This window comes from Eptatretus burgeri, chromosome 2, assembly GCF_056783735.1.
Source record: "Eptatretus burgeri isolate ZD-2024b chromosome 2, Ebu_testis_v1, whole genome shotgun sequence".
In the NCBI taxonomy this organism is placed as follows: Eukaryota; Metazoa; Chordata; class Myxini; order Myxiniformes; family Myxinidae; genus Eptatretus; species Eptatretus burgeri.
This window is the reverse complement of record NC_140962.1, coordinates 24,102,253-24,123,462: the sequence shown is the minus strand read 5'-3', so window position 1 is coordinate 24,123,462 and position 21,210 is coordinate 24,102,253. Positions and strand designations below refer to the sequence as shown.

Genomic DNA, 21,210 nt, shown 5'->3' with positions numbered 1-21,210 from the left:
CCTGGAATTGTGTGCTGGACCTCGAGAGAGATCGGCTGAGGCCCATCGTTGATCTGCCGGACTTGTACCGTCAACGTTGCGCGGGGTCGGAACGCGCTGAGGAGAGCATGCGTACGCGGTGCCTTGAGGGAGCAAGAGTAAGATGCCTTCATTTCGCCGCGCGGCACGTTCGAGCGGGAGTTCGAATCCGTGGACATTCGCCTGTTGCGAGCGACATTCGTGCTTTTGACACTGTCCTCTCGTCCATGAAACATCACCAATACTCTGTCTTGTCTTGCATGCATGCTGTTTGTCTGTCTGTCTTTGTCTGCACGTTGTCTAAGGCATATTTCGGTAGCGACCCCCTCAAAACCTTTAGTCCATGGTTCCCTAGTTAAGAACAGGTTGAGGATTGTTAATAAAAACCATTGTCGTGGATTTTGCTTGTGTTGTGATGCCCGATGTTCCCCAATAAATTTGGTTAATTCGTATGAAGTTGCCGCTATGGATTAATTCATGTCACGTCGAGGAACGATCCGTTCAATTGGCATATAAAACCAAAAATGGTTACAGACTGGCAGAAATTGCTTGGCATCTGACAAAACCAGTCTGTAACCAGGGGTTCTATTTCCCCAACTGGCAAGGTACAAGGATTACGTTGGTATCGCGATTGAAGGTGCGTGACCCGAGGCCTGTGCTGAGCCGGCCGGCGTTATAAACCCCAGAGACGGTAGTGGTGAGGGTGGCGCCTAGGACCGGGTGAGAATCCTGCCACCCCGGATCCGCAACAAATTAAAAAAAATATATATATATATATATATATATATATATATGTATATATATGTACATATAAAGACCACACCCCTTATAAAATTTTTCACCTTTTGTTGCCTTATGTCCTGGAATAAAATTGCCTTAAATCAGACTTTTCCACCTTTATTTATACAGATAGTGGCGGGAGGGGGGGGGGGGAGTGGAAAAAAAAAAAGGATAGAGAGGTGAGGAGTGAAGGTGGCATTAGCAAAGAGAGTGATATGTTATGCTTAATGACCGAACACATTAACAAAAAAATCGCATGTCAGAATAGCTGTACACACATCGACAAAACGGAGTTTGTGATGTTAACCACTGGCACATCTGCAAAAACTTTGATATCCCAGTTCCAGAAAATTTGTGGAACATTAACCAAAAGCATGGACTGAAAACATGGAAGTACTGCTCACGTACAACCTAATGACCCCATGGAGCATGAACATCGAAAAAAAAGCATTGCCACCAGATATCATAATTGGGTACAAAAAAAGACAAGAAAGCACTGGTAATTGAGGTGTTGATACTAGTGATTTTTGATTAAATGATGCAGACATCAAGAAAATGACCAAATACCAAGACCTCAATAATGAAGTGAAAAGATCCTGGAAGCTGAAAATGCCAAATTTGTTCCAGTGAAAGTTTGAGCTATGGGAATGATGATGAAGAACATCACAGAGATATTAAAAACCATCCCTGGGAATATTATTACAAACGAACTACACTTGTCAGCTGTCCGAAGATCAGTAAAGATCCCGAAGAGAGCCCTCGGCACAAAACTTTGAGAACAGAAAACTTCACAGCTTGGTCCTTGAATCGTGACCCCTTACTGAAATGAAGGTGGATACTTTGAGCCTGCTCTGTGAGGACTCCATTCCACATTCTGAAACCCACATGTGTAGATGCCAATCAACCACACACATACACACACACACACACACACACACACACACACACACACACACACACACACACACACACACACACACACACACACACACACACACACACACACACACACACACACACACTCGGAGACCTGGGGCGGGAGCATTTAAACCCTAAGCTGTCTTCCTGGCAAAGGTCTGCCTGCATGCGTACATGCTCGTACATGCAGCAACCTTTGCACCCAACAGGTCGGCTCACTCCGAATCTAAATCGTACATGCTAGCCACCTCTACAGAAAGGGAGGGGTGGGGTACCAGGGGGAGGGTTGGAAGAGAGAAAGAGGGATGGAGATAGGGGGGGGGGAGAGGAATGGGTCGGAGAGAGAGAGGGGGAGGAAGAGAGATAGGGAGAGAGAGGAGTCAGTGTAAGAAAGATGGAGGGGGGGGTGGTTGAGAGGGTGTAGGTTTTGGAGGGAGAGCGGTGAGGGATTCCAGCAGACGTGACACACAGTTTATTGTCATGGTCGAGGCACGTCACGGCAGTGATTGCGAATCACCCTTCAGCATCAGCCTGTACCTTTTTCCGAAGGATCGGCTTCTTCTTCCGCTTACCATAAAATGGAAGAGATTCAGCCACATAGAGTTTTTCTATCGTGAGTGCTTGGCGAATTCCGAGCATTAGACAATAGCCCAGACCCGCTTTTATCGTCGAACTGAGTCTCGTGCACAACATAATGTTTTCGTGACCTTTACGAACAACGGTTTGGCCGAAAGTTGCAAATTAATGTATCGGTCGCTAGGAACGCTGGGAAAAAAATGGCGTAAAAATTGACGTTTCTGCATACATTGCATGGCTCACCGTGCCTCACCCCGACATCAGAACGAGTTGACACCGGTACCGTCGGCAAGAGGGGTTATCAGTCTACCAGCTCAGCCATTTTGTGGTACCTTAGTTCTTCTCTGGTGGCTCCAGAACCTGTCAAAGCAGGGACCCGGTTCGAATCTCACACTTTAATATCACAATTACAACTCAAGGCGCTCTGTGCGGTTATATGGCGCTCGGCATGGTTTATATGTAGCGCTGTTCACACAAAACCATCATGGCAGCTGCAGATTCTGACAAAGAAGGCACCCGGTTCGAATCTCACACTTTAATATCACAATTACAACTCAAGGTGCTCTGTGCGGTTATATGGCACTCGGCATGGTTTATGTATAGCGCTGTTCACAGAAAACCATCATGGCGGCTCCAGATTCTGACAAAGAAGGCACCCGGTTCGAATCTCACACTTTAATATCACAATTACAACTCAAGGCGCTCTGTGCGGTTATATGGCGCTCGGCGTGGTTTATGTATAGCGCTGTTCACACAAAACCATCATGGCAGCTGCAGATTCTGACAAAGAAGGCACCCGGTTCGAATCTCACACTTTAATATCACAATTACAACTCAAGGTGCTCTGTGCGGTTATATGGCGCTCGGCATGGTTTATGTATAGCGCTGTTCACAGAAAACCATCATGGCGGCTCCAGATTCTGACAAAGAAGGCACCTGGTTCGAAAATCATACATTCAAATTCACATTTCACCTCACGGCGCTCGGTGCTGTTTGCAACCGTGTGGCACTGCTCACACAGAACGATCACTGTGGATGTGTGTATGAGGTCGCGTGGACTGATGATGTATCTATGACGTCATTTGGGGGGCTACCCTGGACTATCCACGGGGACGCAACGAGTAGCTCACATAGGTTTCAGGATCTTGTGCTACGTGCTGAGTCGCTCACGTCGGTCTTGGGATCGTACACGTCGCTTGTCCTGCGCACTGACGAAGCCTCCACAGGGCCGATAGAGGTTGCAACAGCATATCTTGGCATCATGTTTTGCACTCTTGAATTACGGAGCATGGATGAGGGTGTACAAGCATTCCTCATCTCCCACAGTGATGAGCATTGTGCAGGACTTTTGCCGCACATAAGACGACAACCTCGATCACAACACATGCCTCTTTGAACAGAGCACCCTCCCATCTTCGCAGCACATAGCACATTTCACATCTCTTATCCTGCCTTTGCCTCTCCCCGGTTCACCGGGGAGTCAAAGGCAGGCTGTAGTCACACACGTAACGGGCGCGTGCGCATCATGTGACGATTTCTCGCGCACTTAAAGTACATGAACCTCACAATGCACATGCTTCCATCCATCACTCATCCCGATTAAATCACACTCTCACCATAACACTCGCATCGGCAACTAACCCCCTCGCGTTTTCCATACATTCGTGCACACGTCCATTATTCTCGCAAGTTTGTTCCATTTTGTCCCCGAAGCCGCCGGTGTTACCATGGTCATTAATTCCTGGAACCACGCCCCTCCAGCATTAACCACACCCCCAGCATAATAACCATGCCCCCATGTTATTTTGATGTGTCCCATGTGACATGCGCATCTTTTCTGGTCGTCCGTCCGAGAGAAGACACGCACATTGATGAATCACCCTGCCTGCGAAACACTGGGATGGCAGTTTATAGCTGGGCCAGAATTCAAATCCAGGCTACACATAGTGAGCATGCGTACCTCTCGGCTTTCCCGCCATATTGTGCTGATTCATTATTTCATTCCTGAAAAGATTTTTTTCTCATTGTGATTATATAATTTAATTTACTTCTTACCTCTGAGACAGAACCACGGTATCACCATTGAAACTTGAAGAGCACGTGTCAAGTGGTTTCATCATGGAATGCACGAAACAGTTGATAAGAAATGACGACGCCCTTGGCACACAATTGGCAATCACCGAACTGTCATATTAAACAAACACCTCCTGGAGACGCCCAAAATGTCAATTATGTCCGAATTGGATAAATGAACACTTTTCTAGGAGTCAAAACTGCTTGTAAGTTCGATTCTGGAGCTTAAATTTTGTAACTCTGCTTTGTTTAAGAGATACTCGCGGTAATTACATGTGCGGAAATGAAATAAAGCAATAAACGCTGATGTCTCCAGGCGTTTATAAGCATTGCAATGTACCCAGCGATTCGTAGCTATGATCAACAAGCATTTCATAATATGAGTGAGGAAAGTGAAAAAAAAACCTTTATCATGAAGAAATCGTTGTGGCCTTTTCCAAGTCAAGGCATGGTTGAGCAGGCCAAAAAACATGGCAGCTTCAGACCACAGTGAGGTGACCTAGGATATGCCTTAAGACCCCATAGAGAGTGGTGACTGAGGATGCACCTGATAAAGGATATAATTAAATAAGGCCATTACTTATCTTCAAAAAGGGGTGTTTTAATTAACCCAAACACCCAATTTTCACTCTTGCACTTCCTTTGAGTACCTGTAGTTGCAAAGCTTCAGGCTGCTAGGTTTCATGGTTTTGGAGTTATGGAGGAGACACACACACACACACACACACACACACACACACACACACACACACACACACACACACACACACACACACACACACACACACACTGACATATATTGGCCCTCCAACATTTTTATCGTGATATCAGTGCAACGTTGTGGAAATCTGTGCAAAAAATACAGCAGATGCAACTCCAATCGCCTTCTTTAGGTTAATCCAACCTGAGGTCAGAATCGATTACCGGGGAGATTGGGGGGTTGCGGTAGGCATTGGGGGTTGCTTAACGGATGTTGGAATTTGATAGTCATTCTTACAGGATGAACTTCCTCCTTTCTTTAATTCTTTTTTATGCCTCTGCTGACGAAGTTGCTGGAGGCATTATGTTTTCGGGTTGTCTGTCTGTCCGTCCGTATCTACGTGCGTTTGCCCGTCCATGCTATTTTTCTCGGTTTTCTCTACCACCGCTTATCCAATGGACACAAAATTTTCATTAAAGGTGCAAATACTCGTGTGGAATGTTTTAATGATAATTATGACGTCATAGGTCATGTGGTGTGGCAGTCATGTTGGAAAAAGGAAAACCTTTGGAGCTCTGTATTTTTTGTTTTTAATGCCATGAATAAACTTTGGTACATACTGGGTGATGAAGGTTGGGGTCAAGTTTCATCCAAATTGTGTGTGTAGTTTCTGAGATGAAAGCAAATACCTATTTTGGGGGGAAACCCATAGACCCTGTTCGACCCCAATTTTTTGCATGGGGTGAACAAACTTTGGAACATCCTGGATGATTGTAGGTTGTGATCAAGCTTCCCCTTAGACACCTTAGAGATATGCCCCCCTTCCATATTTCCACAGGGCACCCAAGGTCCGCTAGCAACCCTCTTCTGCTAAAACTACCAAAATCAAGAACCACTGCTCACCTTCACTCTTTCATTCTTCTTTTTTCCCACCTGTGGATCAAACTCCCACACCCTCTTCAATCCCACTCTTCACTCCAGGTCTTCAAAACAGCTGTTCACTACCATCTCTTGTCTTCCCCTATCCAAAACCATAACATCACAAGCTGGTCCAATATGTGGAATATGCCTTTCAATCCTGACATATCTCACACTCTCACTATATATTCATGAAAGGACTTTCGAGCCCCCCCCCCATCTAATTTCTCAACAATCCTTTTGAAGAAGTCCTTTCATTCAAGCTTCTGGTTCTCACTATCTGCCATGATCGTTCCTGGGAAAGCCACATTTCCAAGTTGGCCTCAAAAGCCCGTCGCTGACTGGGCATCCTCCGTCGTGCAAAGTCCTTCCTTGGCACACCTGAGCTCCTGACCACATACAAAGCCTTTGTCCATAGTCTGATGAAGTACTGCTCTCCCCTCTGAGCTTGTGCTCCCGCCTCTCACCTTTTTCGGCTTCACTCTATGGAAACCAAGGCATTTAGGATCATTGGTATCTCCTCCGATGAAGCTGTCTTTGGGTCTCTCACTCTCTCACTGCAGGCAGATCGGTGGTCTTTCTGTCTTCTACCGTCTCCTATCTGGCCTCACCCCCCCCCCTGTCTGAGATATGCCCCCCTCCCATATTTCCACAGGGCACTCAAGGTCTGCTAGCAACCCTCTTCTGCTAAAACTACCAAAATCAAGAACCACTGCTCACCTTCACTCTTTCATTCCTCTTTTTCCCCACCTTTGTAACAAACTCCCACACCCTCTTCCATCCCACTCTTCACTCCAGGTCTTCAAAACAGCTGTTCACTACCATCTCTTGTCTTCCCCCATCCAAAACCATGATCTTTTCTACCCCTGCTAATCCACCCCAAACCCACCTCCTTCAAATTCCTGCTTTCCTTCCTGAAAGTCTCTGTCATGTAAGGACCTGAAAGTCCCTGTAGTGTCCATCATGTTTACCCTGTGTTCTCCACCCCATCCCTCTCCCTTCCACAGATCTCATGTCTGTTCCCCACTGTTTTTTCCTTCCCTCTCCAAACCCCTCTTGTCTCCTGCTCCCTTTGTTGTTTGTTCTCTGTGTTAGCTCTCATACAAGCCTCGACAGTGTATCAGAAAAAAAACAAGTTTCATCGGATTTGTGTGTGGCGTTTCGAAGAAGAAAGCAAATACGTACATATTTTGGGGGTCAACCCCCCTGTACTTCCCTTTAGACACCAAGTTTTTCTTTTTCATGTTGTGATCAAACTTTGGTACATAATGGGTGATGAAGGTTGTGGTCAAGTTTCATCGGAATTTTTTGTGTAGTTTCTGAGAAGAAAGTAAATATCTCTTTTGCAGGGCAACTCCCCTGTAAACTCCCTCCGTAGACCTCCTCATACCCCAATTTTTTTATGCCGTGAACAAACTTTGGTACATCGGGAGTGATGATGGTTGTGGTCAAGTTTCATCGGATTGTTTGTGTAGTTTCTGAGAAAAAGCAAATACCTAATTTGGGGGGCAACCCCCTTTAGACCCCCTTCGGGCCTTATTTTTCTCATGTCATGAACAAACTTTCGTACATCCTGGGTGATGAAAGTTGTGGTCAAGTTTCATCGAAATTGTGTTGTGTAGTTTTAGCGAAGAAGTTGCAAGTGTTTATTAACAGATGGATGGAGGGATTGACGGACTGATGGACGGAGGGACTGACGGACTGTTGACGTGCCATCCCATAAGCTCCCCGGAACTACGTTGCAAGTTGTTGGAATGTGAGAAAGCACCTTCATACTGCAGATGCAAGTCACCATTATATTTTCAGTACTGTATGACTTTATTCTGAGGTTTTTAGAAGAAATCTAGAATGGAACAAAATGGCATAACAGGAGAAAATGTGTAATGTAAGTTGAGAACATCCAAATTATGTGCTCTAGTATACTGTACACCATTCTTGTTTGTTATATAATAGCTTATTTGTTTTGTTTGGACTTGCTCGCCCTGTCTCTGGGCTATGTTGGAATGCATTGCCGGAGGTAGCTTCATTCCAGACATCCTTCCAGGTGTTTATACAATTTATATGTCTTAAAAAGTTGAGATAATAGAATATATCATTGTACCTGGAGTGATTTCAATGATGATAAAGGTCCCTTACATCATTGTAAATGTCCATGACAAATATTAAACTTTTGTGGCAAGTGAATCTAATCTAATCGGTATCATTGTTCGCATTGTGAGGGCATTGTTACATTCCCAGCAGAAATCCAGGATGGCAATAGCAACTTGGCCAGGTTACCAGCACACAGTGGCCTAATCTTTCTTTATATATTTAAACAAAACTTTCTTTTTCATTTTGAACTTTTATTTTATTTAAAAAAAAAAAATTTTCAACCATTTTTTTTTATATCTTTATTTTAAACTCTGAAATCTCAATGCTGACAATCAATTGAACTGTCCTGCTACCTTACCTGAAATGAAATGAAGGTATGAAATGGGTAGTCCAACCTTTTTATGTTTTTACTTTGTCAGAACTAGTCAAGGTAAATTTATGCTTTATTGTATAAGAAGATATTGACATTCATTGAGAGGCTGAAATTGTACACGAAAGGAGGCTGACAAACCCATTGTAGAGCCGATAGAGCTGATTTGTTTTATAATCAAAGCTGGAAAAGGAAAAGGTTTTTGTGTTTGTTTTTTCCAGAAAGACTTCCCTTAACAAAACTCCATGTTTGTGTTTTTGGTCTTCGAGAAAAATAGTTGAGTTACCACCAGCACCCTCGCTAAGTTCCAAATTCCTGTCGACTTCGGTCGAATGTCAGTCTGGCCAGCCGGTTCCTGAAAGTCTTTTGCTAAAAACAGGGGAACATTTACATTTCGTAGTAATGTTGCAGTAGTAGTAGTAATTGTAGTTGTAGTAGTTTATACTTGTGCATGAGCTTTGGGATGTTCAATAACTATCAGCGGTGAATCATAATGAAATTGTACATTAGTTATGCTAAAATACCCTTAGAAGAGGATCGTGGAGTTTCAAAAGTTACTCATTTATATACATAAAGTACAAGAATCCAGTAGTTCCGCTTGTTGCTATAGGGAGAGAATTCAGGGAGGAGCGAATGTAGAAGAATTAGATTTTTAAGCATCGTGCTGTGAAAGAAAAAGGGTGGTGGTAGGAAAAGGGGTGGGTGTTGATTAGATGTCGATGTGACTGCATATACGTGACATACAATGTTTGGTGATGCAGGAAACGTGTATCTTGAAACAAATTAGTTTGAGATAAACTTTAGGGTACATACTCCATGTCTTATATCAACACTCCTTGCATTTGTGTGCTGGGCAGGGCAAGTTGAATGTGGCGCATCCTCCGGGTGGTGTGACACACCTCCAGGCTTGGGACGAAGTGGTGGTGGTGGTGGCAGCGGTGGAAGGAGTGGGGGGGGGGGGGGAGAGGACGTCTGGTCAAGTGCGTCCTCACAAATACCACAGTGAATTGCGGAGGCGACTCTTTCGGCCTGAACAACAGGAGGAGTAGGAGCAAGCTCAGAGTGCGTCCGTGATGCGCTCTTTCAGGGTGCGGCACCTGTCGCTCTCACTGCCTCTGCTGTGCGTGCTGGTGCTGGGAAGTTTTGCGCAGCGAGGTAAAGTTATACTGTTAGAACCAGAAGCGTGATCTCAGTAGGTTTGGGAACACGCCAGACATATCGAGTGATAATTACACCCTCAAGGGATTTCGATCACTTTGTTGATGTAATGTACTGTTTGTGCGGAATGCTTCGAATCAGTCAGTGCTGGAATGGATGTGTGCAGTGCATAATTTGTGCACAGTGCACAAAGATCACAGTTCACTCGCTTTTCTCATTTGCATTGTCGTCTTTGGCTCGTTGTAGTTTAAAAAAAAATTGTCAATGATGAGGATTAAGGTTATGTGGTCGCAGCACTTCACACTAACGAGATGTTGAATTTCTTTTCAAATTTTTTTCTCTGCTCAATAGTTTCAAAATTTCAATCTTCAATTGAATGATCCACTGTGTTATGAGCAAATTATTTGTGTTTGGTTGAAATGTCACACTGATAGTCCTCTTCAACATATTTCCTTCATATATAATGATGGCGCACTGTTCGAACACACACATACATACAGTACAATAAGTATATACATATACATTCACTCATTGACACGCAATTTATTTTGGTCATGAAGGTTTTCCAGTTTAATGTGTTCGATTTCTTGCAAATCAATTGTTTTCTCAGACCTGCAAATTTAAAATACCAATATTAAGTCCATGGTCTAGCTAGCATAAAAGTGGGGAAGCAAATGAGGATACTGACGTGTCGTTAAAAGTTCATAATGGTTTGAAAAGACCGATGCAGGATGGAGTTGTTATTTACATTCAGAGGATTAATTTATTTGGTGTAAGGTATATTTTTGGGCATCAACCTATTACCGCAAACAATGATTTGAGCTTAAACCTAATAGCAACACATTTCATGCATGGGACCAGTCGAGAAAAGTGTTAGGTCAGACATCATTCTTAACATGATGGGGAGCTATGAAGTTAACCCAACCTTGGAGTTGTTTGGCTGAGTAAACGGAATTTCATTCGTTGGATGAATAAAAGGAAGAAAGTCTGACATTTATTTCTCACTGCCAGTGAACCTTGCAATTTTGTATGTGCTCTGCAAAAAAAAAAATTGCTACTCTGTGTCTCTCTTGGGGAGCATCAGGATACCTGCATGACCGGTCGTGAACTTTGCCCAAGTTGATAATTTTCCTCGTTCAGTTCACGACAATAAGAGCCTTGCTGAAGTAGCCTTCACCCAAGATAGGAATAAAATTTAGAAATCGAAAATAATACCAGCACACAATGGCCTGCTCTTTTCAAAAGGCACATGGAATCTTTTCCCAGAAAGCCAGCAGCATCGGACTTGGGAATTTTGGCATGCGATCTGGGTAGCAGTCCACCAGCGAATATTAGGAGACAGGAGGGCCTGCTTAATAATCTCTCTAAAGAAAAGCGTACTCGTACATTGATGTAATCTGCAGTGCAGCCAAATGGTAGATTTTCATCTTGTTGAATAATAATAATAATAATAACAATAATAATAATGACATGCAGAACCACTCCTTCAGCATCTTCAGATGCATAGGGGTGCTGAGGCAGTTTTCCTGGACTTGGGGACACAATCCTGGATGGGTCACCACTTGAACGCAGGATACTCGAATGGCTCATTCTTCCTGGTAAGCTGGCACTCATTTTGCCGACCTCAGAAGGATGACAGGTTGAGTCTATCTGGATGAGAATCAAATAAATGAATAGCAAGTGCACTACAACCATAAGCTGTTTGATGAATTCATTTGTGTTTATTCAAAAAGTGAGGCTGTGAGTCATCTTTAACACATTTCTTTCATAGACTGGGCCATTGGACCAAATTTTCATGTGTCTTCATGGCCTTGGACACTTTTGCTAGTATGAACAAAAACAATAGGTTTCCCAGCCTGGAAGCTTTGGGACCATAATAATAATAATAATGATAATAATAATAATAATAATTCGAGGTATTTTGGGATATGTGGTCTTAAGGGTCTTCAAAGGGGTCTCAACAGTCTAAAGGGTCAAAAGGTACATTTCAATAGTACGTAATTAATTAATATATGGACATAAAAAACATAACACACCTACACACCTCCTCCATTTTTAGTAGATTAACTCGCAGGGGTATCCAGCATTGCCTGGTGCTGTTCTAATCCTGTTGGCAATTTGAAGAAATTAATTTTTTTCTTTTTTTTGTGGGGGCCGAAATCACTTTCTGACACCCACTAAGGAATGGGGTCAGGATCATTTAATACTACTTTTAAAATATCTATAAGGGCTTAGGCACTATCGAGTGATTTATTTTTTTTAATCCAAAACAATCCAAGTTTGTTTGTTTTGTTTTTGTTTGGCTTAAAATACCCTACGGCACTCACTGTTGAACCTCTAAAATTTTGATGAAGATCCGTTTGACCATCTCTGTGAAACAATGGCGGTGTCGTCCACCAGACGGCGGTCTCCTTGGGTTAACCTGAGGCGGTCCCTTCGGGTGGGTGCCTGGAATGTCCTATCCCTAAGAGAGGATGATCACCTGTCTCTGTTATCATTTGAGCTCAAGCGTTTGGACATCGGGATTGCAGCTCTCTCTGAGGTTCGGAGACCGGATTGCAGCGAGATAATGGTGGGTGGTTACACCTACTATTGGTCTGGTCGCTCTGATGGTTACCATACCCAAGGAGTTGCTGCAGCTGTGTCCAATAAGCTGACCCCAATGATAATTGAGGTAACACCGGTCAACGAGCGTATTATGAGATTAAGGATTCGTCACTCCTTAGGTGTCATTTCCCTGGTCTCTGTTTATGCTCCGACTGAGGCGAGTGATCTCACCGTGAAGGATGCATTCTACGCCACACTCGAGTCTGTGGTTGATCAGTGCCCCAGACGAGATACACTTCTAGTCTTGGGGGATTTCAATGCATCGACTGGAACTGATAGGGATGGTTATGAGGTGTGTGTTGGTCCCCATGGGTCAGGAACTATGAACCAGAATGGCACTAAGTTCCTTGACGTTTCAAGAAGTCATGAACTTAGGGTGGCTGGTTCATGGTTTCAGCGCCCACAAGCTCATCGCTGGACTTGGTATTCCAACGCTGGCAGTGTGGCAAAGGAGATTGACCATGTCCTCCTTGACGGCCGTTGGAGGATGATCCAGAACTGCAGGGTCTACCGGAGTGCTCAGTTCCTCAATACTGACCACAGGCTTGTTGTAGCAACTTTAAAGCTGCACCTTAAATCCTGGAGAATGGTACCATCCCAGCCGAGGCTGGATGTTGCCAAGCTAAGGGATGAGAGAGTAGCCGAGGAGTTTGCGAACAGGCTGAGTGGACACTTGGGGGGTCTGGGTGCTTTGGGGGGTCCTGAAGAGTTGTGGAGCGCCTTCAAGACCACCGTCATTGATGTTGCCAGTGGATGCCTTGGAGCTCACCGCAGGGCAAAGAAGAATTTTGTCTCTCAAGGGACACTGGATACCATTGACCAGAGTCGCAGGGCCAGGCTGAATGGCAGAGCTGAGCTGTTCAGGGAGCTGAGGCGTAAAACTGTACGTGCACTGAGGGTGGACAAGGAGGCCTATGTGCGAGGAATCTGTGAGGGGGTAGAGCATCACCTGTGGACAGGTGATTCTCGTCCCGCTTACAGGAGAATTCGCGCATTACATTCATCCAAGCCCATCCCTCGGAGCACTACAGTTCGAGTAGAGAGTGGTAGGCTCTTGACAGAGGAGTCTGAAGTGAAGGCCCGCTGGGCCGGTTACTTTGAGCAGTTGTACCAGGCTGATCCCCCAACTGTCGAGTTGGACGTCAAGGGTGTTACAATCCCTGTTGCTGACCCTCGAATCAACTGTGGTCCACCTACGCTTGTGGAAACACGGGCTGCAGTGAACCAGTTGAAACGGGGCAAAGCTCCAGGGATCTGTGGCATCCATGCCGAACTTCTCAAGGCTGGTGGTAATGCTGCACTCGTGTCGTTGCATGCAGTTTTGTGCTCTGCCTTGAACACAGGCATCATCCCAACTGACTGGAAGAGGGGCCTTGTTGTCCCTCTCTGGAAAGGGAAGGGTGATCGCCAAGACTGCAACAACTACCGAGGAGTGACGCTGCTCTCAGTGCCGGGCAAGGTCTTTGCTCGGATAATTCTCGATAGGGTTCGCCACCATCTGCTTGAGCACCAGCGTCCAGAGCAGTCAGGCTTTACACCAAAGAGGTCAACGATTGACCGTATCCTTGCACTTCATGTCCTCACCGAACGCAGACGAGAGTTTCGGCAGGGGCTGCTTGCAGCCTATGTTGATCTCTGTAAAGCATTCGATTCAGTGAATCGGGATGTCCTCTGGAGGATTCTTGGTCTTCATGGGGTGCCACCAAAACTGATCGATCTGATGTCTGAACTCTACTCTGGTACTGAGAGTGCTGTGAAGTGTGGTGGTACCATCTCTGACTTATTTCCAGTTGTTACTGGAGTTCGTCAGGGATGTGTACTTGCCCCCACACTTTTCAGCACTTGTATGGACTGGATTCTAGGGAGGATGTCGGAGAGATAAAGTTGCGGTGCGTCATTTGGGAATGTCAAGATCTCGGACCTTGACTTTGCAGATGATGCAGTCATCTTTGCGGAGACTTTAGACATCCTCTTGGGGGCCCTCGAGGTGCTGAATGAGGAGTCGGAGCCGTTGGGATTACGGGTTTCTTGGGTCAAAACTAAGATCCAGGCTTTCGGTGACATCTTGGATGCTGCTGTCCTGTCTGTGTCTGTTTGTGGTGAGGATGTTGAGGTCGTGGAGAGATTCACTTACCTTGGCAGTGATATTCATGTCTCTGCTGGCTGCGAGTCAGAGGTCAATAGACGTCTGGGTCGGGCCTGGGGAGTCATGGATTCACTGGATCATGGGGTGTGGCGCTGCCGGTACCTGTGCGGGAGGACGAAAGTCAGAGTCTTCAGGTCCTTGATACTTCCAGTCTTGCTCTATGGGTGCGAGACTTGGACTCTGACCAAGGATCTGAGACGGAGACTTAATTCCTTTGGTACCAGGTCTCTTCGGAGAATCCTTGGCTATCGCTGGTCGGATTTTGTGTCCAACGAGCGGTTGCTGAGAGAGACTCGGATGAGATTTGTTACCTGCATAGTCCGTGTGCGTCAGTTGCGGCTGTATGGACATGTGGCTCGTTTTCCTGACTCTGATCCTGCTCACCAGATTCTCTCAGCGAGGGAGTCTCATGAGTGGAGGAGGCCAGTGGGTCGACCACGTGCCTCATGGTTGCAACAGGTTGACCATCATCTCAAGGAGATGGGGATGGGCCTGGCATCTGCCTGGGGGATGGCCAGACGGAGGCCCCTGGAGTACCGGCGGAAAGTGGACGCAGCGATGTGCTGTTCTGGCACATGCTCCCATACCTGACCTGACCTGACACGCAGACAAATGGTAATCTATCTTATCATATAAACAAATGGTTATCTCAATAGAGTTCCGCGGAACACCCTCCCTTTATTTGGGTAGTGTATGGGCAATGAAGTGCCGCCTCGCATGCTCCCGGAAGTTTGTGTTTACTGCAACCCAGCATAACTTTAAATCATCAGCACACTTATTGCCAAAAATAATGTTTTACAAATTGTTTTATGTTCCCAGAGATCAGATGTTGAAGTGAAAATAAATGACAAATTGCAAAATGAAAAATGTCATTAATGGTGAATGAAAGTGACAATGAGGAAAATAAAACGTGTTAATTTATCCAGTGCCTTCAGAAAGTATTCACACCCCTCGACTTTTGTCACATTTTGTTGTGTTACATCCTGAATTTAAAATGGGTTAAATTAAAAAAAAAAATCTATCACCGATCTACACAAAAAGTGAAACGTGTTTTTAGAACTTTTTTTTTTTACAAATTACTTCAAAATTAAAAGTTGAAATGTCTTGTGTAAATATGTATTCAATCCCTGAGCCATTACTTTGTAGAAGCGCCTTTGGCAGAGATTGGAGCTTCGAGTCTTCTTGGTTATGTCTGTATCAGCTTTGCACATCTAGATTTGGAGATTTTCTCCCATTCCTTCTTGTGGATTTACTCGAGCTCTGTCAAGTTGGACGGGGAGCATCGGTGTACAACAATCTTCAAATCTTTCCCGAGACTATCAATAGGATTCAAGTCTGGGCTTTGGGTGAGCCACTCAAGGATTTTCACGTTCTTGCTCTGAAGCCTTTCTAGTGTTGCTTTAGCTGTATGCTTGGGGTAATTGTCCTTTTGGAACGTAAATCTTAGCCACAGTTTAAGGTCTTTTGCACTCTGAAGCAGGTTTTCCTCAAGGATTAGCCTGTATTTGGCTTCATTCATTGTTCCCTCTATTCTTACAAGTCTCCTAGTCCTTGCTACTGAAAAGCATCTCCATATCACGATGTTGCCACCACTGTGCTTCACGGTCGGGATGGTCTTAGATGGGTGATGAGCTGTGTTCCGTTTCCACCAGACATATTGCTTTGCATCAAGGCCAAAGAGTTCAATTTTTGTATCATCAGAACAGAGAATCTTTTGCCTCATGCTCTCAGAGTTTTTCCCATGCCTTTTTGCAAACTCCAGGTGCGCTGTCCTGTGCCTTTTTCTCAGAAGTAGTTTCCATCTAACATAAAGGCTATATTTGTGAAGTGCTGCAGAAATTGCTGTCCTTCTTGCAGGTTCTTCCATTTCAGCCAAGGACCTCTATCGTTCTGTCAGAGTGGCCATTGGGTTCTTGGTCATCTCCCTGATGAAGGAACTTCTTGCCCAGTTTCTCATTTTGGTCAGACAGCCAGCTCTAGGAAGAGTCTGGGTTGCTCCATATTCTTTCCATTTCCGAATGATGGAGTTCACTGTGCTCTTGGGAACTTTCAACACTCTATAAATTGTTTTATACCCTTCTCCAGATCTAAGCCCCCTCACAATTCTATATTGGATTTCTACGGACAGTTCCTTGGAATTCATGTTGGAGTTTCTGCTCTGACATGGACTGTCAACTGTGGGATATCATATTGAAAGCTGTGTTTTTTTCCTAAATCATGTCCAATCAATTGGATTGGTCACAGGTGAACTCCAATCAAGTTGAAGAAACATCTCAAGGATTATCAAAGGAAATTGGATGGACCTGAGCTCAATTGGGAGTGTCATTGCAAAGGGGTTGAATACTTATTGACACAAGACATTTCAGCTTTTCATTTTTAATTAATTTGTAAAAAAAATTCTGAAAACATGTTTTGACTTTGTCATTATGGGGTATTTTGTGTAGATCGGTGACAAAAAAATTAACATTTAATCCATTTTAATTTCAGGCTGTAACACAACAAAATGTGACAAAGTCGAGCGGTGTGAGTACTTTCTGAAGGCACTGTTCATCTCACCAATTGGCATCATTATGCCTTGTGATGGCAAACAATAATGATAATCAGTAAAAAAAAAAAAATTATTTTAATGGCAGATCGAGGGGGAGGAGGGTAGGGGTCCCTGTTATTATTATTTTTTGTTTGTTTCGCCTATGTTTGTTGTAATGAACTATAAAAGGTTTTGTTTCCTGAGCCAAATTAGTCCATTTCAAGTTTTTCAAAAACAAAATTCTTAGGAGCTTTTAACCCTCCAAATGTCACTCTGGATCTGCTCCTGAGTTTACACAATCTCACGATAAATAACGTTGCGTGTTAGTCGGCCTGCAGCATGTTCAGTCCCTCTCTTTATCCGGAATTCATTCTGGTTGGCAAAGATGCGCAGATCAAGTGGGTCTCGTACTCTACACACTGCAACGTACAGCTGTCCATGTGTGAAACACTTGTGGGAAGCAGAACTTCACACCACCGCAGGCTCTGACCATAGCTTTTGTTGATCGTCATCACAAAGGCCGGCCTGACCGGAAACTGTCTTCGGTGGAATTGGAAAGGAAGATCTTTGTCAGATGGAGAAAGACGAATTCTAGGAATAAGGAGAATCGACCCAACACACTCACCACCGGGCATCTGTTTTACAAAAAGATGATCGGTGACCTTGGTTAAGATGTAACGTGTTCCATTACAGTGGCCATTGCGAGAATTGAGATTTCACGACAGCATGGTATGGGAGTGTTATCCTTCAGTGATATCTTGTGCACACCTGGAGATGTGAATATGGCACACCTGAAAGATTTAATGAGTTAAGAAAATCAGTTGGATAAAGGGGCAGATAGGTTTTGATCAGCCAAATAATAGACACTTTTGATGATGAAAGTGTCATCCGGCAGGCAGTAAATGATTTGACTGTTGAGAAGATGAACCATGTTATTCATTGTGGTTAAAATCACATGTGAAGCCAACCACTCAGAATTTGCATGATTGGACGGTTCTTCAAGTCTGGCATACACATGATTGATAATGTTATATTCTGGGATCACACAAAGTGCAGGTGGTAATGCAATTACATCATCGTAATGGTTACCCTCTGCAGAATGCAGGCAACGACCAATCAGCACAATGTTTGAGTCATTTTTGACTTGCTTCATCTGCACCATCAAGTCGATTGAGCGCGCACATATTTGTTCTTGACGTTAGCATCATCGTGCAATGTCGCCACAATGGAGAGTGTTTCATGCAGGGATTGATGATGTTTGGTCGCCTCCTGCGTTGGACCACCGGAAGAATTTGACAATCAGTACACCGCTTCTCATTGAGTCGTGATTAATAGCGAACGTAGTGAGCTTCATACTTAACGCGTGCACATGAGAGAAGAGGAAACAACAACAACAACAACAACAACAACAACAACAGCACAATGCCCTGGCAATTGTGAATCCGTGTCGTTGGCTATGACCCTTTTGCTTCTGGTCTTTTTTTTGCTTCCGGGTTTTTTTTGCTTCCGGTTTTTAGCATGGGGAATGATGCATGCCGGAGATAAAGGCATCATCGGAGACATGAAAGACCCAAATATCAGACATGGTGTACATTTCCTCCACTGATTTTAATAAAGATATCTCTCACATCATCAAAAAATAATTTTTAATCGTGATTTACATTATTTGATCGCTGATCCCAAATCCAGGCCGAACTAACTGGAAATTGGGTACACAGTTGTGAACAAGTTATCGGTAAAGTCAGAAGCGAATGTAAGAAGAATTCTACGTTCGCTTCTAGTATTTATTTTTTTTAGACTAGTGCATGCCCGTAGGTGCGTGCCCGTACATGCGTGGCCGTATGTGCAAACAAAACAAACAAAAAAACTTTCAAACCGCGTTCCAGAAACACCAACCACACAGGCCGTTTCTTCGCTCTCGCGTGCCCATACGTGCGTGGCCGTATGTGCAAAAAATAAAACTTTCAAACAACCAGACAGGCCGTTCCTTCGCTGTCGTAAACGATGACTGGATTGGGGCATTGTGTTTAAGAAAATCGAGAAAGAAAGAATAGTCAGTCGATAAATCAAGAAAAAAAATCGAGAAAGAATACAGTAATCGTCACTGACTGGATTGGGGCATTGTATTTAAGAAAATCGAGAAAGTACAGAAATCGAGAAAGAATACAGTAAGTCGATAAATCAAGAAAGAATACAGTACTCGTCACTCTCCGGAAGTTCGCATATCGCAGTTATGATTATTCGCAATTTAGTTTTAATGGCCAATTATTCAATTAGCGCCATCGTATTTTGCCTTTTCGCAAGGAAAAACACAGAGAGGAGAGAAAAAACCCGTAATGGCGAACGCGGCTGAGTTTCTCTTCACCATCGACCAGGGCTACGCAGCAACACTTCCTGTCATTCGTTGATATAAAATGGCCGCAGCAACAGTTCCTGTCATTGATTGGTAAATAAATGGCCATAACTTGGGAAGCATTTGTCCGATTAATATTAAACCTTGAAAAGGCACATCCTCAGGTCCCCAGCAATATATCTGGAAAGTTTCAATTAGATCGGACCAGCGGTTGGCGAGAAACAGCGGTCACACACACACACACACACACACACACACACACACACACACACACACACACACACACACACACACACACACACACACACACACACACACACACACACACACACACACACACACACACACACACACACACACACACACACACACACACACAGCTGGAATTATAGATAGATGAGGTCCTGTTCTCGGCAGTGTAGTTGTTGTTGTGAAGGTAACGTTGAGGTAATATATTTTTTTAGATGAGATCCTGTTCTAGGCGGTGTAGTTGTTGTTGTGAAGGTAATGTTGAGGTAATATATTTTCTTCAGATGAGATCCTGTTCTAGGCGGTGTAGTTGTTGTTGTGAAGGTAATGTTGAGGTAATATATTTTCTTCAGATGAGATCCTGTTCTAGGCGGTGTAGTTATCGTTGTGAAGGTAATGTTGAGGTAATATTAATTTTTTTCAGATGAGATCCTGTTCTAGGCGGTGTAGTTGTTGTTGTGAAGGTAATGTTGAGGTAATATATTTTCTTCAGATGAGATCCTGTTCTAGGCGGTGTAGTTGTTGTTGTGAAGGTAATGTTGAGGTAATATATTTTCTTCAGATGAGATCCTGTTCTAGGCGGTGTAGTTGTTGTTGTGAAGGTAATGTTGAGGTAATATATTTTCTTCAGATGAGATCCTGTTCTAGGCGGTGTAGTTGTTGTTGTGAAGGTAATGTTGAGGTAATATATTTTCTTCAGATGAGATCCTGTTCTAGGCGGTGTAGTTATCGTTGTGAAGGTAATGTTGAGGTAATATTAATTTTTTTCAGATGAGATCCTGTTCTAGGCGGTGTAGTTGTTGTTGTGAAGGTAATGTTGAGGTAATATATTTTCTTCAGATGAGATCCTATTCTAGGCGGTGTAGTTGTTGTTGTGAAGGTAATGTTGAGGTAATATATTTTCTTCAGATGAGATCCTGTTCTAGGCGGTGTAGTTGTTGTTGTGAAGGTAATGTTGAGGTAATATATATTTTTTAGATGAGATCCTGTTCAAGGCGGTGTAGTTGTCGTTGTGAAGGTAATGTTGAGGAAATGTTTTTTTTCAGATGAGATCCTGTTATAGGCGGTGTAGTTGTTGTGAAGGTAATGTTGAGGTAATATGCAGTGGTGTTATCACGGTTATAGAAATGCACAAATAATTAATTTTATCTATAGTATACCCAATCACACCTTTATGACGAAAAAATTAACAACAAAACTAGAGAGTAAATACTCTAGCAGTTTTAAATCTACCTAATTTTATAATAAAGATATCTCCCGCATCATCAAAAAATAATTTTTTATCGTGATTTTCATTATTTGATCGCTGATCCCGAATCCAGGACGAAGTAACCAGAAATTGCGTTATCGAATGTAAGAAGAAATCTACGTTCGCTTCTCGGCTTTGCCTATTCCATATTACGAAAACGATATTACTGTATTAAGAAACCCTGGCTAATTTGTTCTGCCCACGCGAAAAACCTTAAATTCTCCCATTGGGGGGAAACCCCAGCAGAAAGCAAAAGAAAAAAAAAGAAAAGGGAGTGGCCTAAAGTTGATGCCAGAGGAATGAAGCCTAAGGCTTATACGTGCTGTGTTGTTAGATGTCTCGTGACGCCTCTTCTTTTGATATCTGAACATCATTTTAACAATCGCCTTGTTTGTGGTTGACACTGAATGGAAGATGTAAAGGTAGGACATGCGTGGAGATGTGAATATGACAGGTTTCATGATGTGTTAGGCCTGA

General features: G+C 43.8%; 2 protein-coding genes across 3 annotated transcripts in view; one reads left to right on the top strand and one right to left on the bottom strand.

Annotated features, from left to right (window-relative positions):
- Positions 1-21,210, bottom strand: part of SPAG16 (sperm associated antigen 16) — a 253,165-nt gene that overhangs the window by 216,730 nt on the left and 15,225 nt on the right. The gene's annotated exons all lie outside the window — the stretch shown is intronic.
- Positions 9,217-21,210, top strand: part of LOC147031601 (receptor tyrosine-protein kinase erbB-4-like) — a 219,296-nt gene continuing 207,302 nt past the window's right edge. Inside the window, exon 1 of one of the 2 annotated variants that reach the window (XM_085865871.1) lies at positions 9,217-9,599. In XM_085865871.1, coding sequence (XP_085721997.1) covers positions 9,518-9,599 — 82 coding nt within the window. In that variant the 5' untranslated portion in view covers positions 9,217-9,517. The remainder of the gene's footprint in view (positions 9,600-21,210) is intronic. The other variant, XM_085865887.1, reaches the window with a different exon arrangement.